The sequence below is a fragment of the Manacus candei genome, unplaced genomic scaffold, assembly GCF_025592945.1.
Source record: "Manacus candei isolate 608988 ecotype Guabito, Panama unplaced genomic scaffold, ASM2559294v1 h1tg000015l, whole genome shotgun sequence".
In the NCBI taxonomy this organism is placed as follows: domain Eukaryota; kingdom Metazoa; phylum Chordata; class Aves; order Passeriformes; family Pipridae; genus Manacus; species Manacus candei.
The window spans coordinates 447,178-461,462 of record NW_026138063.1 but is presented as its reverse complement, the minus strand read 5'-3'; the positions used below and the strand labels follow the sequence as shown (position 1 = coordinate 461,462).

The following is a 14,285-nucleotide window of genomic DNA, read 5'->3' as shown; positions in this document are numbered from 1 at the left end:
TCAAACAGCCCTTGGTGCACTGAGGGGCCGCCCTGTTCACAAGGCATCACACCCACAGAGGAAGCGTGTGCAGGTGAGGAACGGTCACCAGCAACGCTGCCCCACCACACACCTTTTCCAGGTGGTAGGATGCTGCTTCCCATGACAGCCAGTGGGAAAAGGAAAGAGTCAACCCCCGGCATAGCTGCCCAGGGCAGTGGTGGATCATCCTGGCATTTGTGATTCAGTGATTTTACTGCCATGCCAAATCCTGGCACCCTGCATCAGCCTGGCAAGCACGGGCAGGGCACATAACTTGTCACTCACAGTGACCACTGTCCACTTCCTTCTTCATTGCCATCACTCAAAGAAGATCTATTAGTCATACCCTTAGTGCTAGTGTACAGTTGCTAATGACAACTGCACTGAGAACAATAAACCTTCTGCAAGCAATCCAGAAGCTTGGTTCAGATTAATTCAGTTTTCCAATTAAAAAAACCAAGTGGTGACATTCTGTCGGGCCCGAATGAGGAGCTGCCGGTTACAGCTGATGTGGGATCTGCACCTGCTCTTGTCCCCTTCTTGAGTTTCTGCTCAGTTCAGGACACCCCTGAGCACGTGGCCTCCCCACTGCAGAGCTGTGGCTCAGCCCCAGTGCTGTGGTCCCCTGGCACCTGCAGCCCCACTGACACCAGGATAGGGGCCCCAGGGCTGCCAGGGCTGCACCAGCCCATCACCCTTCTGTGCCCACGCCGGCAACTCCGGACACCGGCACAGGCTGGGGAACAGGGAGTCAGGAGCAGGGTCCCCCATCCCTTCAGCCACATCATAGCCCCCAGACACCTGTCTCCCACCTCAGCCCTGCTCCCCATCCCCCTCACAAACCCAGTGTGATTGTGAAAGGCAGAAAAAGGAAGAGAAACCCAGCTAACCCCAGCTGCACCCGCTGCGGGAGCACACGCCCTCGCCCCCTCCCTTGGGCTGCCGTCCCGCTGCCCCCATGTCTTCACATCCTTTTAGAACCTTCCTGCTGTGCAGAGCTACATTTCAGCTGGTCATTTCCCTCCATCAGAGCTGAGCCCTTGCTCGTTCCAGCCAGGTCACATCACACTTAGCAATGCTTTAGCAATAAGCAGCAATAAAGACAGTCTGGGTGTCAGTCACATTTCTCTGAAAACTCCCCCAGCTCTGGCACCTCAGGAAGTGCAGTACTTGTGACAACAGCTACAGTCTTTCACTTCGACTCTGGAAATTCTCTGCAGAAGACAAATAAACCTTGCAAACCTCGACACATCCCACAGATGCTCAGGAGTGCTGTCATGCCCTGAAACACCTGGGAGGATCAGAGGAATGCAAGCAACAAATCCAGACACACACAAATGAAACTTATGCTGTGTTTTGGCACTTTGAACGAGTTAATCTCATGGAGGAAACAAGCACCAGAGCCCCTGGCAGCAATGCCCCTCTCCTGCAGACCTGCTCACAGGTAATGCCACTTTGTTTAGAAATGCTCTGTGTGGGTATCTCAGAACAAAGTGTTGCTTGTTGATGGACAAAAACCCTCAGAACCAAATTGCAGGAAGAACTCTGGAGAAAATAATATTGAAAGTGTTCAAGGCCAGGTTGGACAGGGCTTGGAGCAATGTGGTCTAGTGGAAGGAGTCTTCCTTCTAGACCCAGGGTAGAACTGGATGGGCTTTAAGGTCCCTCCCAACTCAAACCATTTTGTGACTCTCTGATTCCTGGAGGGATTTAACAGACATGTAGATGTGGTGCCAAGGGACACCAGTTAGTGGTGGCCTTGACAGTTAATGGTTTGACTCAATGATCTTAAAGGTTTTTCCAACCTAAGCAATTCTGTGTTTCTATTGTTCTGTGATTCACTTCTCTGGTGTTACTGAAAGAGATGTTGTTTAAACTGCTGGGTTTTTCCCCAAAAACATTTTTTTTTTTTTGTCTGGGGAATGAAACCAGCCCAATTTCTTCCCTTCTCTGGCCCCCGCATGTAAAACCAGAGCTAAGAAAACACCTCATTTTACAGAACATTTTAAATCAGCCCCAAAAGATCTTTTATCATTTTTTTGACAGCCCCAGTGAAGGGGCATGGCCCCAGTGAGCACACATGGAGCACACATGGAGCACACAGGGAGTACACACAGAGCACACATGGAGCACACAGGGAGTACACACGGAGCACACAGGGAGCACACAGGGAGCACACACACACAGCACACACGGAGCACATAGGGAGCACACACAGACATCACACACACACAGCACACACATCACACAGCACACACGGAGCACACACACAGAGCACACACAGAGCACACAGGGAGCACACAACACATCACACACACACAGCACACACATCACACACAGCACACACACATCACACACAGCACACACACATCACACACATCACACACAGCACACACATCACACACAGCACACACATCACACACAGCATACACATGGAGCACACACACATCACGCACACACATCACACACAGCATACACATGGAGCACACACACATCACACACATCACACACAGCACACAGATCACACACAGCATACACATGGAGCACACACACATCACACACAGCACACACACATCACACACATCACACACAGCACACACATCACACACAGCATACACATGGAGCACACACACATCACACACAGCACACACATCACACACAGCATACACATGGAGCACACACACATCACACACAGCACACACATCACACATCACGCACACACATCACACACAGCATACACATGGAGCACACACACATCACACACAGCACACAGATCACACACAGCATACACATGGAGCACACACACATCACACACACGGCTCACTCCGTCCCCGCCGGTGCCGGTGCCGGTTCCGCCCGCGCGGGGCCCGCCGGGAGCGGGGCAGGGGCCGCGCAGCCGCCGCTCTCCCAGCGCCGCCCCGTCCGTCCTTCCCCCCGTCCTCCTCCTCCTCCTCCTCCTCCTCTCCCTCCTTCCCCTCCCTCTCCCTCTCCCTCCCCAGCGCGGTCCGATGGTGCCGAGGCGCGATGAGCCGCCCGTCCTCCGCCGGCCCCGGCCCTAGCAAGCCCTGCGGGAAGCAGCAGCAGCAGCAGCAGCAGCAGCATCACGCCCCGTCCCCCGCCGTCGTCCTGCCGGGGCCCGGCGGGGCTTCTCCGCCGCCTCCCCCTCCTCCTCCTCCTCCTCTTCCTCCCCCCCAGCAGCAGCAGCAGCAGCAGCAGCAGCAGCAGCAGGAGCTGACCTCGCTCTTCGAGTGCCCGATCTGCTTCGACTATGTCCTGCCGCCCATCCTGCAGTGCCAGGCCGGGCACCTCGTGTGCAAGCAATGCCGGCAGCAGCTGAGCCTCTGCCCCACCTGTCGGGGCTCCCTCACCCCCAACATCAGGAACCTGGCCATGGAGAAGGTGGCCTCGGCTGTCCTCTTCCCGTGCAAGGTAAGGATGAAGGGCTGGGCAGGGGGACGGGGATGGGGGGGGGTCCGGGCGGCCCGGTAGGGCTGCCCGGACCACCCCCCCATCCCCGTCCCCCTGCAGAAGACCCCCACCCATCACCCCCACATCCCCATCCCCCTGCAGAAGACCCCCACCCATCACTGGGTCTTTTTTTCCCAGTATGCCACGACAGGCTGCTCCCTGACGCTCCACCACACGGAAAAGCCAAAACACGAAGCCGTCTGTGAGTACCGCCCCTACTCCTGCCCGTGCCCCGGTACCTCCTGCGACTGGGAGGGATCGCTGGAAGCCGTGATGTCCCACCTCATGCACGCCCACAAGAGCATCACCACCCTTCAGGGAGAAGACATCATTTTCCTCGCCACAGACATTAACCTGCCAGGGGCAGTGGACTGGGTGATGATGCAGTCGTGCTTCAGCCACCACTTCATGCTGGTGCTGAAGAAGCAGGAGAAGTGCGAAGGCCACCAGCAGTTTTTCGCCACCGTGCTGCTCATCGGCACCCGAAAGCAGGCGGAGAACTTTCAGTACAGGCTGGAACTGCACGGCAACTGCCACCGGCTGACCTGGGAGGCCTCCCCCTGCTCCATCCACGACGGCGTGTCCGTGGCCATCCGCAACAGCAACTGCCTCGTTTTCGACACAGCCACCGCGCACCTCTTCGCCGACAACGGGAACCTGGGCATTAACGTGACCATTTCCATGTGCTGCCCGTGACCCGAGCTGGCTGGACGACGTGGCGCTTCACCGGGGGTTTGCTTTTGGTTCCTGTTTTTAACGCTGTTCAGCTATGTCATCGTGTGCGCTAAGGTTCCTGACTAGCCAGCAGTTGTGACTTTGGGGAGAAGAGGAACAAGAGTGTCCTGTAAGTAACATGAGTGGGACAAGGTCTTTTAAAATTCTTGGGTGCCTTAGGAAGATTACACACACAGACACAGTTACCTTTTATAATTTAATTGTATTTTATGTAAAGAGTGCTTCCATTGGACATGTGGCTTAAGAAGCTCCTGTTTGGAGCACACCTAAAAGCCCTTTGAACAGCAGTACAGATTCGCTCTCTCACTGGTGAGCTCTAATAACAGGCTGCAGTATCACAGAAGGGTTTGGGTTGGAAGAGACTTAAAGATCATCTATTCCAATCCCCTTGCCATGAGCAGGGACACCTTTCACTAGCCCAGGTTGCTCCAAGCCCTGTACAGCCTGGCTTTGGACACTTCCAGGGATGGGGCAGCCACAGCTTCTCTGGGCAACCTGTGCCAGGGCCTCCCCACCCTCACAGGGAAGAATTTCTTCCCAGTATCCCATATAACCCTTCCCTCTGGCAGTGGGAAGCCATTCTGCCTTGTCCTGTCATTCCAGGCCCTTGTCCAAAGTCCCTCTCCCGCTCTCTTGTAGCACCTATAGGCACTGGAAGGGGCTCCAGGTTCTCATGATTTGCCCTTAGTAAGGCCATGTTGGCTGTCACCAATCACCTCCTTATTTTCCATGTGCCTTAGCATAGTTTCCAGGAGGATCTGCTCCATGCTCTTGCTGGGCACCGAGGTGAGACTTACCAGCCTGTAGTTCCCTGGGTCTTCCTTACTCTCCTTTTTAAAAAAGGGGGGTTATGTTTCCCCTTTTGCACTCCATGAGAACTTCACTGGACTGCCATGACTTCTCAAATATGATGGATAGTGGCTGAGCCACTTCCTCTGCCAGTTCCCTCTGGACCCATGGGTGCATCTCGTTAGGTCCCATGGACTTGTGCCCCTTCAGGTCCCTTAGACCTTCTCGACCCTGATCCTCTCCCACGGTGGGCGGTTCTTCCTTCTCCCACTCCCTGCCTTTGCCTCCTGTGGCTCAGGTGCCGTGGCTGGAGCACTTGCCATGAAGGTTGAGACAAACGTCGCTGAGTATCCATCCCAGCCTTCTCCATGTCCTGGGGAACCAGGTCTCTCGTTTCCTTCTGGAGAGGGCCCACATTTTCTCTACTCTTCCTTTTATCACCGATGTACCTGTAGAGGCTTTGCTTGTTGCCCTTGATGTCCCTGGCCAGGTTTAATTCTATCAGGCTTTAGCTTTCCTAACCTGATCCCTGGCTGCTCCAACAGTCCCTCCTCCAAGGCTGCCTGTCTTTTCCTAGTAGGTGGGAAGGGAAAGAAATCCAAGCAACCTTTCAGAAGAAGCTGTGACTCAAAGCAGGAGCAGTAGGTACTTCAGCAATGTTTCTCCATTCCATTATGGAAGGGGATGGGCAGCGGGTCAGCTGCAGCGGCTTTAAAAGGAAAAAGAGGAGGAGGGGCTGGGGTACAGCCCAGCAGGTTTCAGGGAGCGAGGAAGGTACTCCTGTGTGACTCCTGTCTGGTGCAGGGGGATCTGGCCAGGTACAGGTGCGAGCAGGAGGCACAATTCTCACAGATCCCAGACAGCTGGAGCCAGTGACACAGCGACAGACTCGGGCTGTCCCCGTGCAGCTGCCCTGGGAGACACACTTGACAATACTGATTATTGTAAAAGACTCATAATATAGCAAGAGCTTTATGGCCAGTGTCACGTCATTTGCTATTTAAGTTTTGTTGCCATATTTACTTTTATTTTGCAATAAATATTTTGCAAAACCAACACTGTGGAGCTGTGCTAACACACATGTGCGTGGCAGCTTCTCTGAGGTGACTCTGTGTCCTCAGCAGGGCTGGCTCACCCCACCGGGGTCCTTGTCCCCACCACCTCCCGCTGCCAGACAAGGCCACTGCGGCAGGAGCAGAGCAACGGGGGGGAGACACGAGTCCCAGAGACAGCAGTGACAGCCTGACCTCTGCAACTGGATCACAGGTTGTCACCACAGCTGACTCTGCCTGCAGCTCCCCCTCTGCCACCGGAATGTTCTGCCTGAATCACTGGCAACAAATCCCAGCTCCACGTATGGCTGTGCCAAATCTCGGGGGGGTGTGTGTTTGCAGGAGGCACAGTCCACTGAGGGACTGGCAGTGGGAGGCCTCACAGTAGTGGAAAACTGCAGGTAAAGTGACAGGTGAGGTTTGGTGTGAATAAGCACAATGCAGAGGGGTAACAGCGTTCCCCCAGGGAAGAGCTCTCTGGAGTTAAGCCCCGAGCTCTGCAGAGCCATCACCAGCACCAGGAAAGTGCACGAAGCTCAGTGTGGCCTTAAGAATTTAGGAGTGACCACGGGCAAAAAAAAACCCCCCCTGAGGAATTACTCTCTAGGCACTGCATACCAATGATTAAAGATCCTACATCTGGTCTCACTTAACACACTGTGCTGGCACAACTCCAGCACCATCAGCCCGGCGAACTAATTGCCTCCTGCTTAAGTGGGATCAGAGGAAACAGGTGTGTGTTAACACCTGTGCTTTCAGCAGAACCCATCCTTACCTTGCGTGGGACGGGGAGGTGATGGGTGGGGGTCTTCTGCAGGGGGACGGGGATGTGGGGGTGATGGGTGGGGGTCTTCTGCAGGGGGACGGGGATGTGGGGGTGATGGGTGGGGGTCTTCTGCAGGGGGACGGGGATGGGGGGGTGGTCCGGGCAGCCCTACCGGGCCGCCCGGACCCCCCCCCATCCCCGTCCCCCTGCCCAGCCCTTCATCCTTACCTTGCACGGGCCGGGGATGGGGAGGTGATGGGTGATGGGTGGGGGTCTTCTGCAGGGGGACGGGGATGGGGGGGTGGTCCGGGCAGCCCTACCGGGCCGCCCGGACCCCCCCCCATCCCCGTCCCCCTGCCCAGCCCTTCATCCTTACCTTGCACGGGATGGGGATGGGGAGGTGATGGGTGATGGGTGGGGGTCTTCTGCAGGGGGACGGGGATGGGGGGGTGGTCCGGGCAGCCCTACCGGGCCGCCCGGACCCCCCCCCATCCCCGTCCCCCTGCCCGGCCCTTCATTCTTACCTTGCACGGGCGGAGCGGCCCGGACGGGGCCGGGCCGGGCCTGAGGCGGAGCCGCCGCCTCGCTCGGTCCCGGCGGCCCCCGCGCCCGACGCGTCACCCCGGAGACGGCCCCGGAGCGGGCGGGGATGGCCGGGCCGGGCGATGGGCCGGGCCACGGGCAGGGGCAGCCCCCTCAGGAGGGTGCAGGTGGCCCGGCGGAGCCGCTCCGTGGGGCCCCCCCGGCCGCGCCGCCGCCCGCGGCCCTGCCCGCCCTCCTGGCCTACAGACGCGAGGCCTCGCGGGCACCCGCGCACCTCGAGGTGGGTGCGGGCCGGGCGCTCTCCCCTCTCCGCCTCGTTCCCGCCGTCCCACGGAGCGTGGGACCAGCGTGCTTCGGCGGGCGGGCGCGGCAGGCCCGCGGTGACGGGGTTTGCGTGGCGCGGGGCTGTTGGGAAGGGCTGGGTGCGCACACCTGCGCGGCCTCTCCCCGCCGACGAGGCCTCCGCTGAGAATTTCCCAGCGGAAGGTTTTGGCCTCTGGCTAAACCAGAGACAAAATGTAGGTAAATAGGTACAGTCGCAGGATACAAGCAGGGTACAGAGTTCTCCATAACCCTTAGCAGAGTAGAGTCACCAGAGAGTTGATCCGAGGCACGAGATTGGGAGCAAGGAAACTTCGTTTCAGGATATCCAGTACCCATCCTCAAAATACACCCTGCAGCCACCCTGGGTTGCATCTGGTCAGATGTGACCAGCCCTGTGTCACTGGTTCCTCAGAAACTCCCCACGACCGCAGCCATCAGCAGCTTTTTCTCCCCAAAGCCCACACAATGTGTTTGAAAGGGTTAACACATCTGAATCCTCAGCTACAGCATTCTGTGCTCTCAGCTTTCCCCCGAAGGAGTAAGGCTAATAAATACCACAGTCATTCCCTTTCTTTGGGGCATTTATTTATTTATTTACCACAGATCTGCTTTTCTTTTTGGTGGTTTCCTGAACTCAATATTTTGAGTTAAGTCATTCCAAGATATCCCAGACACAGATCAGTTGTAACCACCCTTGGGTGCTTTATCATGTTGCATATTGAGCAGAGCCCTCTTTCCTCACACTAACAGGGGGATCTGGGGGCTGGTCCCCCCTGTCCCTCCTCCCCACTCTCCCCATGTCACTGCAGGCAGAGGAGGACACTGAGCCGAGATGTGAGTACTGCGGCAGCCTCCTGAGGCCGTTCCCGTTCCCCTTCCCCGAGGATGTCCCTGTCCTTGAGGATGTCCCTTCCCCGGAGGATGTCCCTTTCTCCAAGGACATGGAATACGTAAGCTGGGGGAAGGACAAGCAGGGATTTGCTGTGGAACAGCTGCACTCAAGGCTCCGCTCTTCCACCTTGCAGAGATTCTGCTGCAAGCGCCACCGAGACCTCTACGAGTTCATCCTGGAGGAGAGGAAGAGGCTCAAGGATGCCTGCAGCATTCCCAGAGCTGTCAGCACCCATGAATACCAGGGCTCCGAAGCCCATCAGCTGCAGTCAAAGGAGCAAGAGAACCAGAGGTACTGGGAGAACTGGGGATCAGGTATAAGGAACAACAGGCAACTCCTAGGGAAAAGGAGCATTAAGAAACTGCAGGGAGAGGGAATGAAAGAAGAAAAACCTTTGTTTCAGGCACCACAAGTTCGAATTCTCTCCAGTCCCCCCTGACTCCTCTGTCGCCGGACTGCACAAGGAGGAGACAAGGTACGTGCTGAGTGAAGTGCTAATTCCTGTGCTGACAGATGAGATATCTAGAGACAGACGGAGACAAGAACACAGACACAGCTCTGGGAAGGGACAGTATTTGGGTGTAGCTTTTACCTCAGGCACTGAAACAAAGCTGGAGTTTTTATTTCTGTTTTGCTCCATAAACTCTGGCATATGTTTGGATTCCAGTTTCCAATCACAAGAACTCTTCAAGTTCTCGGCCCAAAGCCTGTGCAAGTGTCTAAGCCTCCAGTACAGGCTCAAGGAAAAGTAAACCAGTACACCTGGAAGTAAACTTGGTTTCCTTGAAGATCCTTCCCAGCCTGAGAGTGCAAGTGCCTCCTGCTATGTACAGAGCACGCACCAAACCACTGTCACAGTCAGATTTATAGGAAGCTACACAAGAATAGGGAAAATATTGCTGGAGATGAGCTGTTTTCTTGCGGGCAGCTCTCCTCTTTCACATAAAATCTTGATCCAAACCTGTTTACAGTGTTCAGCTCTCCTGCCAGCAGAACTGATGCCACTGCAATGGCAGAGTCTGTTCACTGGAATCTGTGGGAGCAATTCTTTTCTGCTGAGATATGAGTATTTTAGTGATACTCTGCTGCCTCGAACTATTACTTGCAATTGTGTGAGTGGAGAGAAGAACAGGTTCAGAAAGTCGTGTTCCTAAGGCAGGGATATCCAGTACTTCCAGCCTTCCAAACAGGATACATGAAATGTCTATCAGGAACACTTCTGTTTTCCAGGCAGCAGGAGAGCCACCTGTCTAGAGGGTCACCTGTCCTGTCTTTGGAGCCGACTGCCAGTGAAGGTGAGTTGGCACTTCCTTATGGATTTATTTGTCCATTTATCACAACAATGTATTCAGTGGAATTGCTGGTGTCTAGTTGAACAGGAGGATCTTATAGAGCGACACGTTTGTTCATTGTCAGGTGTGCAATCCCATTAAATCAGATACAGCTCCAGCCGTACTAAACCATCCCTCCCAGGAGAACACAAAAACAGGCACATCCCCCTTGCACAGACAGGGTCTCCTTGCCATGACTTTCAGTATTTATATGTGAGGTTTCCAGCTGAGATGCACAGAACCTAACCTGAGAGAAGGACAAGTTGGCAAAGCCAAGCCCTTGGGAGGTAGGAACTGCCAGAATGAGGGTGATCCCCATTTTGCCTGATCAGGTGGATACTCCACCACTTCCTAGCCCAGGCTGTGGGTGACTGAGCAGCCTTTGAGTCTAGCTCTAAAACCAGAGTTTGACTAAGAACAGGTGAACCAGATTTACAAATGGGCATGTTTTCAGAGAGGATGGCAGGGCACTGAGACTTCTGCACTACCAGGGATCTCCGTTTGTCAGTTCCAGTGCATGGAACCAAATCCTATCCCAAAAAGTCGCTATTTACACAGATGTGTGTATACAGAGAAGTGAAAAACTGACATCTTTTATCATAATCCTGTTCTCTCCTATTCTGAAATAGCTGAGCCCTTTGGGCTGCCCTTGTTAGAAAATACCTTGAGACAGACTCTCAGGATGAAGCATTTCAGCCAGGAATTCCCACACCAGCAGAGGTGTTGGGCAGCCCGTGGTGGGCACTGCCAGCCCTCCCTGCTACACACAAGCCCTCCCTTTGCTCTCCAGGTTCACACGAAGCTGGAACCACATCGCCCAAGAGCGAAATGCCGATGCCTGCTGGAAGTGTAGCCAAGACCGAGGAGGAGCCTGAGCCCAGGCCTGAGGCTGAACCCGAGCATGAGCCTGAGCCTGAGCCCGAGCCCAAGCCTGAGGAGGAGCCCCAGCCCAAGCCTGAGGAGGAGCCCCAGCCCAAGCACAAGGAGGAGCCTGAGGAAGAGCACAAGCCTGAGGCTGAGCCCAAGCCCGAGGCTGAGCCCAAGCCTGAGGCTGAGCCCAAACCTGAGCCCAAGCCCAAAGAGGAGTCCAAGCCCAAGAAGGAGCCTGAGGAAGAGCCCAAGCCTGAACCCAAGAAGGAGCCTAGGCCCAGGCCTGGGCCTAAGCTTGGGCCTGAGCCTGAGTCTGAGCCCAAGAAGGAGACCACATCCAAGCCCAAGGAGGAGCCTGGGCCCGAGCCTGGGCCCGAGCCTGAGAAGGAGCCCAAGCCTGAGCTTGAGCCCGAGAAGGAGCCCAAGCCTGAGCTTGAGGAGCAGCCTAAACCCGACCTCGAGGAGAAGCTCAAACTTGAGCTCATGGAGGAGCAGCCCAAGCTCGAGCTCATGGAGGAGCCCATGTCCTGCCGTGTCACCAGCTCTGGTTTCAGGCCCCTGGGGAGGAAGGCAGGTACCTGCGGCCGACGGCGACGGGTGCACCTTGAATGTGTCCATGCTCCGAGCAGCCAGAGCCTGGCACTGCCCATCTTCACAGGCAGCTGTGCCAGACTGCTCACATCCATTTTATCCTTCTAATCTTAGGTGAGGAAGAGTAAATTGGTGCAAAAGTACTACAAACATGGAAGGAAATTCCTTACCCTGCTCCCAGATGGAACCTCGCAGTTATTGTATCCTTACAGGGTTCACTTGCTCACATTAGTCCAGGGGTATAACTAATTTTAAATGTGTGCCAGTTCACTTTATCATGAACAACCCAGCTCACCACTCCCACTTGCTCTGTCTGAGGAGCAGCAGCACCAACACCTGACACAGCTCTGGGCTGAGGTTTCCCAGAGCAGGCAGCAGCTCTGATGAGGGATGGGCACTTGCATCCAGCACCCAGCCCAGCAGTCAGACCCACTCCCGAGCTCTGGCCACCCATGGAAGGGCCCTGCTGACCCCAGGGGCTCCCAAAGCGCTCAGTCCCATCCTGACCCCAGGGGACAAACCAGCAGAGTCCCACCAGCACATGGCAGATATGCCTGTCCTGCAGGCAGTGCCTCAGAGGAGCACGGACAGCCTGGGATTACCAGTGTGAGTCACTACTGTCTGATGCAAGAAAACAGGGCACTTTCACCCAGGGACCCCACTATTAAAGCCACAACATTTTAAGTCACCCATGTTATTTTTCATTGCTGTGGCTGACTTCTTTCTGACCCAGGGAGGTATGGGAGTGTACCTGAGCTTTGCCACCAAAGCAAAACATTGGCAGTGTCCCAGGTGACACCTTTAACATATGAGATTTTATACTCCCAAGTAGTGCCCTGAAGTATTTAGTGTGTAATAACAGACCAACCAGCAAAGCAGGGGGTTACGAACACCTTACCTGGCAGAAGCTATCCATCTGGAAACCTGGCCATCATGGTTACACGAGAGGGAGACCAGATGATTTGCACAGTACAGGAAGATGAGCCGAGGACTGCCAAAATCCGCGCGCTGTTCCAGTCCGACGGCAGGAGCACGTGCTATTACCCCAACGGAGATGAGTGGTGCGTTCAGCAGCTGTGCTCTCCACTGCCTTTGCAAAGGCCACAAAGGGTATTTTTAATGGCATCCAAAAACTGACAAATCCAGCAGCTCATAGACCCTGCTTCGGGTGCCCCCCAGAGCAGCAAGGCGACCCCAGCTATGCCTTGAGAGGCGGGGAACAGACCCTGACCCTGCTGTGCCTTTGTCCTGACCCTTGGGGGGAATGAGGCACATTCTGCCATGGGAGCTGCAGGGTTCAGAGTTTCCACTTCCCTCTCTTTTAGGATAAACATGAGTATCCAGGGAGGGCAGTATTTGGACCAAGCAGGCAGCAGGGTGAAAAGGTGGACGTGGCCAAACATGTCACCAGGACCCCACATCCCACTGAGCCCCATCTTCATCTCCCTGAACCGGCACGTGGGGGTCAGGATTCTGGCCCAGGACAAGATCATCATCTCCTTCCTCGCCATGGGGCGACAGGCAAAGTTCAACATGGGAACCAAAGTGCAGGTATTTCTCCATGCAGAGCTGCTCCCCACATCAGGAATGGGGCAGCCAGGGAAGCTCTTCTCCATAGGGAAGCATGCTAATTCCCATGTTGCCCCATGCTCCTGCCCCTCAAAAAGCAAGCAGTGTTGTACCCCTGCCAGTCCCATGCAGACAGGGCACCTGCCAGCCACGGCTCTCTGCAAGGAGTCAGTGTGGGAAGCACTTCTGGGCCAGTCCTTGGTGTCCCTGGCTGTGTCCCCAGGTGTCACCCTGGCTCTGCCACGGAGAAGAGCTGTGGTCCATGTGGGCAGGGTCCGTGGCAACTCTCTTCCTCCACAGGCTCCTGTCTCAGGGGCTGGGAGGGGAAGGAAGCCCCATGTCCCAGGCTGTGGTGGCTCTGCTGACACGTTCCCTCCACTCCGCAGATCGGTGCTGCCGGGGGGCCGCCTGCCCCGGCCCGGCTGGGCAGGGACGAGCTCCTGCTGCATGCCTTCCGGGTCCGGATCCTGCAGCTCTTCAACAGCATGCGGGGATGCATCGGCTTTCCTTCCAGTGAGCAGTGGAACAAAATGCAGCCTCCCGCGTACGTCCGGAGCCAGGCTGCCAAGGTCCTGGAGCTCTGCACTGCCGCCGACGTCAGCGAGGAGCTGCGCAGCTCCATCCGGGCCATAGTAAACGCACAGCTCTGAGCAGCACGTGTGGTGTGAGGCAGAGACGCTCCCCAGCCACGGTACCTGCACACGCTCAGGAGGGCTCCCCTCGGCCCTGCCCTGCTGTGAGCAAAGGGCATCCCGGGGCTCAGCCCCACAGCCCCTCGGGGGTCTCACTGAGGGCAGGCAGCACCAGCCCACACTGAGCTCACCTTGGCAATGGAGGCACGAGGGGGCTTTGCTCAGATCACCACACAGGCACCACTTTGCTGCTCCTGATGAGGTGGCACCAGCAGGATGCCCAGGTGTCCCTGGCACCAGTGCTGCTGGCAGCTCAGCTGCCAGTACAAGACAAGGTGGTTCCCTGTGCAGAGAGAGACAAATGACCATGGAGTACCCAAGGCAATCACCTACACTCGGCCCCAGGGAGCACCAGCTGCAGCCCGGGACGAGCTCTGGTTAAAGCACTGTAAACACCAAGCCCTCAGCAGGCATTTAGAGGCCCCTGGGCCACAGGGGCTGCAGCTGGCAGCCCCCCAGAGCTGCCTGGGGTTCACCTGGCCATCTTCCCCCAGGGTGGCCACACCCAAAGAACAAGGCCAAGCCCCACGTGCCCCTCCTGGCATGCTGAGGTTCTCAGGGGGCTTACACATGACAGACACAAGCTCAGTAACCTTGGAAAGTTGGCATTTTATGTGGTTTTTCAATTGCAATTCCAAGAAT

At 56.0% G+C, this 14,285-nt stretch overlaps 2 protein-coding genes and 2 long non-coding RNA genes across 5 annotated transcripts; 2 read left to right on the top strand and 2 right to left on the bottom strand.

Annotated features, from left to right (window-relative positions):
* The first annotated feature begins 2,602 nt into the window (after positions 1–2,602).
* Positions 2,603–6,479, top strand: SIAH2 (siah E3 ubiquitin protein ligase 2). Of its 2 annotated transcripts, XR_007903454.1 has the most exons (4): positions 2,603–3,450; positions 3,628–4,333; positions 6,138–6,279; positions 6,408–6,479. XR_007903454.1 is itself a non-coding variant. In XM_051781146.1 (2 exons), the coding sequence occupies exons 1-2, from the start codon at positions 3,046–3,048 to the stop codon at positions 4,183–4,185; spliced, it is 963 nt and encodes a 320-aa protein (XP_051637106.1). In that variant the 5' UTR covers positions 2,603–3,045; the 3' UTR covers positions 4,186–6,071. The 2 variants fall into 2 exon arrangements, 1 of the variants encoding a protein (XP_051637106.1); XM_051781146.1 differs by lacking the exons at positions 6,138–6,279; positions 6,408–6,479 and having other exon boundaries at positions 3,628–6,071.
* Positions 5,070–7,031, bottom strand: LOC127468231 (uncharacterized). Its single transcript, XR_007903456.1, has 2 exons — positions 6,841–7,031; positions 5,070–6,460 (listed from the first exon to the last, which is right to left on the bottom strand). It is a non-coding gene; the product is annotated as an uncharacterized LOC127468231 (long non-coding RNA).
* Positions 7,032–7,361: 330 nt separating this feature from the next.
* On the top strand, positions 7,362–14,167 carry ERICH6 (glutamate rich 6). Its single transcript, XM_051781143.1, has 10 exons — positions 7,362–7,654; positions 8,508–8,648; positions 8,724–8,881; positions 8,994–9,065; positions 9,821–9,885; positions 10,712–11,361; positions 11,497–11,582; positions 12,291–12,443; positions 12,708–12,933; positions 13,338–14,167. Exons 1-10 carry the CDS (start codon positions 7,481–7,483, stop codon positions 13,599–13,601), a joined length of 1,989 nt encoding a protein of 662 aa, XP_051637103.1. The 5' UTR covers positions 7,362–7,480; the 3' UTR covers positions 13,602–14,167.
* On the bottom strand, positions 8,271–12,319 carry LOC127468229 (uncharacterized). The gene is made up of 2 exons (XR_007903455.1): positions 12,281–12,319; positions 8,271–10,168 (listed from the first exon to the last, which is right to left on the bottom strand). It is a non-coding gene; the product is annotated as an uncharacterized LOC127468229 (long non-coding RNA).
* Positions 14,168–14,285: the final 118 nt, after the last annotated feature.

Excerpts from the sequence above, each read along its gene's own strand:
- ERICH6 (XM_051781143.1), top strand. The coding sequence starts at position 7,481 with ATGGCCGGGCCGGGCGATGGGCCGGGCCACGGGCAGGGGCAGCCCCCT. Across the intron at positions 9,886-10,711 it reads GGAGCCGACTGCCAGTGAAG|GTTCACACGAAGCTGGAACC; the intron begins GTGAGTTGGCAC and ends TTTGCTCTCCAG. Across the intron at positions 11,583-12,290 it reads GATGGAACCTCGCAGTTATT|CTATCCATCTGGAAACCTGG; the intron begins GTATCCTTACAG and ends ACCTGGCAGAAG.
- SIAH2 (XM_051781146.1), top strand. The coding sequence starts at position 3,046 with ATGAGCCGCCCGTCCTCCGCCGGCCCCGGCCCTAGCAAGCCCTGCGGG. Across the intron at positions 3,451-3,627 it reads CTGTCCTCTTCCCGTGCAAG|TATGCCACGACAGGCTGCTC; the intron begins GTAAGGATGAAG and ends TTTTTTTCCCAG.